This window comes from Tupaia chinensis, unplaced genomic scaffold (assembly GCF_000334495.1).
Source record: "Tupaia chinensis unplaced genomic scaffold, TupChi_1.0 Scaffold139917_1, whole genome shotgun sequence".
NCBI lineage: Eukaryota > Metazoa > Chordata > Mammalia > Scandentia > Tupaiidae > Tupaia > Tupaia belangeri.
In genome coordinates this window covers 229,066-234,152 of record NW_006199796.1, presented here as the reverse complement: position 1 = coordinate 234,152, position 5,087 = coordinate 229,066, and the positions used below count along the sequence as shown (strand labels likewise).

At 39.0% G+C, this 5,087-nt stretch overlaps 1 protein-coding gene across 3 annotated transcripts in view; it reads left to right on the top strand.

The window, feature by feature from the left end:
* The window catches only part of MSH2 (mutS homolog 2), an 87,342-nt gene extending 83,394 nt beyond the window's left edge, over positions 1-3,948 (top strand). For 2 of the 3 annotated variants that reach the window (XM_027765899.1, XM_006162350.3), the window contains 2 exons: positions 592-767; positions 3,773-3,948. In XM_027765899.1, coding sequence (XP_027621700.1) covers positions 592-767; positions 3,773-3,943 — 347 coding nt within the window. In that variant the 3' untranslated portion in view covers positions 3,944-3,948. Of the gene's footprint in view, positions 1-591; positions 768-2,882; positions 3,026-3,772 lie in introns of all 3 variants that reach the window. The other variant, XR_003546815.1, reaches the window with a different exon arrangement.
* Positions 3,949-5,087: the final 1,139 nt, after the last annotated feature.

Sequence of the window (5,087 nt, the reverse complement as noted above, 5' to 3'; positions counted from 1 at the left end):
AGTATTTCCTCTTGTACATGGCCTTCCTGGAATACATGGCAGACCGGGAGTATCTGCCGATGCCCCGGGCTAGGACTGGGTTTGGGCTTCCCCTTCTTGGGCTTTTTTAGCCTTGGGGTCACCCTTTTCAACCTTGCCACTGGCATCAGCCTTCTTGGCTTCAGGTTTCTTCTCCTTGGTATCCTGCTTTGCAGCTTATTCACCTGCCATCTTATATAGTGGGAAAGAAAACTCCCCTTAGCGCTTTTGTTTCTTCCTTATGATATGTGAAAACCTAAGAGAAAGATTGGGTTGATTATTCTACAGATTAAGATTTTTGTCTGGGCTTTTGAAGATTAACTATCAAGTTTTCTTATGCTCTGTTTTTCCCACTACATTTATCAAAAATCAAATACAGCACATGTACTGAGTCATAATCAGTTTTCATTGGAGGCTTAATTAAAATTCCTTTATCCATGTTACTATGAAACATTTGGTTAAAGTATTTGAAATCATCCAAAATTATGTTTCCCGATGACAAAAGTGAGATGGCTAAGTTCTGTTTACATAAATTTCTATCTCCCTCTCCCCCTTTCCTCAAATTTCTTGTAGGTGTCTGTGATCAGAGTTTTGGAATTCATGTTGCAGAGCTTGCTAATTTTCCTAGGCATGTAATAGAGTGTGCTAAACAAAAAGCCATGGAACTTGAGGAATTTCAGAATATTGGAGAATCACAAGGCTATGATGAAACAGAACCAGCAGCAAAGAAGTGCTATCTGGAAAGAGAGGTTTGTCAGTTTGTTTTTATAGTTACTTAACCTCTGTATAATAACCAGGTCACCAAGATGTGTTTTCTTCTATATGATAGTTATGTTTAGTTTTTAGAAAATTATTTTATTTGAATGTATTTTTTTATTTGCTTATTTTAATTTGACCAGAGAAGGATGGACAGAGAGAGAGAGAGAGAGAAGGAGAGAGAGAGAGAGAGAGAGAAAGCAGACACCAGGTCTGTGACTCGAACCACAGTTGGCCATGTGGGAGTCCAGCACTCTTAACCACCACACCACCTGCCAGCCCCAGTCGTCAGTTGTGTTTATTTTTTGATCATTATTGGTTTTCACTTACATGTCTTTATATGGCACAGATTTTATCTCTCTCTCTTTTTTTTTTTAAGAGAGATTTTTGCTATAGGGTGCATGTGCTCACAGGAGAGACAAAGAGACAGAAAGTGAGAAATCACCACCCCCGGGGGGATGGCCATACTTCAGTCCCTTCTCCTCCATTCTCCTCTTGGGATTTTGGGCATGCACATGCATGCACCTGGCATGAGTTTCAAGCTGCTGGGTCTGGGACTCGAGCTGGGGTTGACTAAGTGGAAGTCCAGCAATGTAACCATTATACTATCTGCTGTTCCCCATATGTGTTATTTTGATTCCTACACTGTATATATCTGCATGATCAGAATATAGTATTTCAAAACCAGATTTAATAAGTATTGGAGTAAAGGAATATTCATCTAGGTTTAAAAGAAGTTATTCAGGGGCCAGCAGGTGGCATGATGGTTAAGGTGCTGGACTCTCATATGGCCATCTGTGGCTTGAGTCCTGGATCTGGTGGTTTGAAAATCACGCTGAGCACCTATGCATGTGCCCCCCAAATCTTAGGGGGACAATGAAGGAGAAGGGATTGTGGTGTGGCCATCCCTCTTGGGGAGTGATTTCTCACTTTTTCTCTCTCACCATCTCTCTGGTGAGCACATGCTCCTTATGGCAAAAACCTTTAAGAATTAATTAATTAATTACATCATTCAAAGAAACTGTAGATGTCCAGGTCTGACTCTTTGATTAGTTCATAAACAAATGATCAAGTCTAATTTGTGTATTTACTTAGGTAAGATAATGACAAAGAAAATTTTTAAATTCATAATTTCTGCCCTCCATTTGTGTAGAGTGTAGTGTGTGTGTTGGGGGTGGGGGGGAGTAAAAGTAAAGACTGTGGATACCAGCAGGTGGCATAGTGGGTAAGGCACTGGATTCCCATATTGTTGACTGTGATTTGAGTCCTGGACCCTGCAGCTCAAAAAATCACTTCAAGTGCCTGTGCCCAGAATCCCCAGGAGAGAATGGAGGAGAGGGGATAACAGTGTGGCCATGCCCCAGGGGATGATTTCTCACTTTTCCCTCTGTCTCTTTCTGGTGTGTGCCATATGGCAAAAACCTATGGGAGAGAAAAAGGATAAACAATGTTTCATAGAGAATATTTTTAAGTGGTAGGACAAATGTTTATTCACAAAAGCTTTTTGTGGGACAGAATGCTTGCATTTTTGTGGGAGAAATTTTGTCTTACGCTGGGCCTTCTCTAAGTAATGGGTCAAATTTTGATGTTCACACAGAAAGATACAAACATATTTTTAACTTTTTTTTTTAATTCAATACTTAGTTTTTCTTTAATAATGGACTTGATGCTGCAATCCTCCAGCCTCCATAGGTTTTTGCTATAGAGTGGGCACCACCACACCCCAAATTATTATCTATCTAATTGTGTTTATTCTTTTTTTTTTTTTTTAATTTGATCAGATAGAGAGAGATGGGGAGGCTGGGTGCTTGAGAAAGCAAGCCACCAGGTCTGATACTTGAACCGTGGTCAGCCATGTGGGAATGTCCAATGCTTTAACTACTGTGCCATCTGCTGGTCCTGGACCCTTTTGTTTTCTTTAATAATGAAAACAAAAGAATAGTAATTCACTGCTTGGCCCTTTAAAGTACTTATTGGCATTTAATTGTCTTGTAGGAAAGCAGGCTTTTTAGTTCTACTTCATATATAGTAATAAACATTTACATAATACTTTTTTACCAGGCACTATACAAAGCTTATATGTATTAACTCTTTGATTCTCACAACAGCTTTGTGAAGTTAGTGATACAATTATGCCTAGTTTATTGAAGAGGAGTATAGGTTAAGGAATTTGCCCAGGGGTCATATAGCAAGTAATCATGTTCTTTGGATCTGTAAAAACCGGGCAGTGAAGAAAGCATCCTGTATTTGTGTGAGTATTAAATTTTCAGTGACTGTTTCAGCCTTACAGTATTATTTGTAAACCTTTTTTATTCTCTTTAGGGCCAGAAGGTGATGCAGTGGTTAAGGCACTGGACTCCCACATGGGCAACCAAGGTTCGGGTCCTGGACCTGGCAGCTTGAAACTCATGCCAGGCACATGTGCATGTGTACCCAAAATCCCAAGAGGAGAATTGAGGAGAAGGGATTACAGCATAGCCAACCCCCATGAGGGGTGATTTTTTTTTTCTCTCTCTCTCTCTTTCACTGTCTCTTCGGTGAATGCATGCGCCCTATAACAGAAATCTCTTAAAAATTCAGCTCCTTTGTCATCAGCAGCTGAAAATAAATTTATAAATGACTTGAAGTGAAGAAATAATGGTCATCTAAGGGTTTTGCTATATATTGTAGACAGTGTACAGTTACAATATTCTTTAAATATTTGGTGGCATATTTATATTGAAAAAAATTTTTCTAAGAATCATTTTAGTTAACTTTATTTGTTTATTTATTTATTTTTAATTTGACCAGAGTGGGACAGGGCAAGAGAGAGGGGGGTGGGAACCAAGAAAGCAAACCGCCAGGTCTGGGACTTGAACTGTGGTCAGCCATGTGAGAGTCCAGTGCCCTTAACCACCATGCTACCTGTTGGCCCCTAGATTGAAATTTAATGATTGCCGTCTAATGTGACTTTTAGAAAAATGCTTTATGACTAATAGGATGTTCACATCTTTTTCAGCAAGGTGAAAAAATTATTCAGGAATTTCTGTACAAGGTGAAGCAAGTGCCCTTTACCGAAATGTCAGAAGAAGACATCACAATAAAGTTAAAACAGCTGAAAGCAGAGGTGATAGCGAAGAATAATAGTTTTGTAAATGAAATTATTTCACGAATAAAGGTTACTACATGAGAAAATCCTGTCAATAGAATGAAGATAGTGTTGATAAGCTAATGTCCGTAATACTTTTGTATCGTTTTATATTAACCCTTTTCCATAGTGTTGACTGTCACTGTCCTTGGGATATCAACTTAATAAAAATATTTAGTAGTATTTTGTCTTACCTTTCAAAGATCCTTTATTTTGTTTTGAAAAATTAGAGCTTGTTTAAATGGACATGGGCAGTAGTAAATAGTGTGCTGACATTTATAAATTAAAATCATGTAATTGGTGGAATTTGAGATGCATTGTATTTTTTTGTAATATAACTTCTATACATGTTTATTCTCAAATGGAACAAATAGCTCTGAGACATTGTAAAAGTAAAGAATTTTTTTTAAAGAGAGATTTTTGTTACACGTGTGTTTGCTAGAGAGACAGAGAGAGAGGAAGTGAGAAGTCACCCCCCAGGGGGTATAGCCATGCTGCAGTCCCTTCTTCTCCATTCTCCTATTGGAATTTTGGGCATGCATGCACACGTGTCTGACATGAGGTTCAAGCTGCCAGCTCTGGGACTAGAATTGTGGTCATCCATGTTGGAGTCCAGTGCCTTAACAACTATGCCACCTGCTGGCCCCCAAGGTAAAGTATCTTAAAGCTAGAGGTCACCACAGATATAATTTCCATTGATTCCCCAGGAAATCTCTCTGTTCTCAGGAGACAAGTTGGCTGTATATGCATTAGCTAAGGAACTTACAAAGCCAGAGTCCTAGTATGATTCTTGGTTCTCTCATTCTCTTATCCTTAATCTATGGTGAGACCTAGAAATGTAGATTTTTTTTTTTCTTTTTTAACAGGTTTTTTTGCCTTAGGGTGTGTGCACTCACTGGAGAGAGAGAGAGACAGACACAGTGAGAAGGAAAGTAAGAAATTACCTTCCAGGGGAGATGGTCACACCACAATCCCTTCTCCTCCATTTTCCTCCCAGGATCTTGGGCTCATACGCATGAACGCACAAGCGCCTGGTGTGATTTTCATGCCACCAGAGATCTAGGACTTATACTGCAGTCAGCCATGTGGGAGTCCAGTGACAACTATTAAGCTATCCACTTGTCCTGAAATACAGATTTTTTTTATTAATTCTTTCTTTTTGAATTATTTGTTTAATTTCATTTGT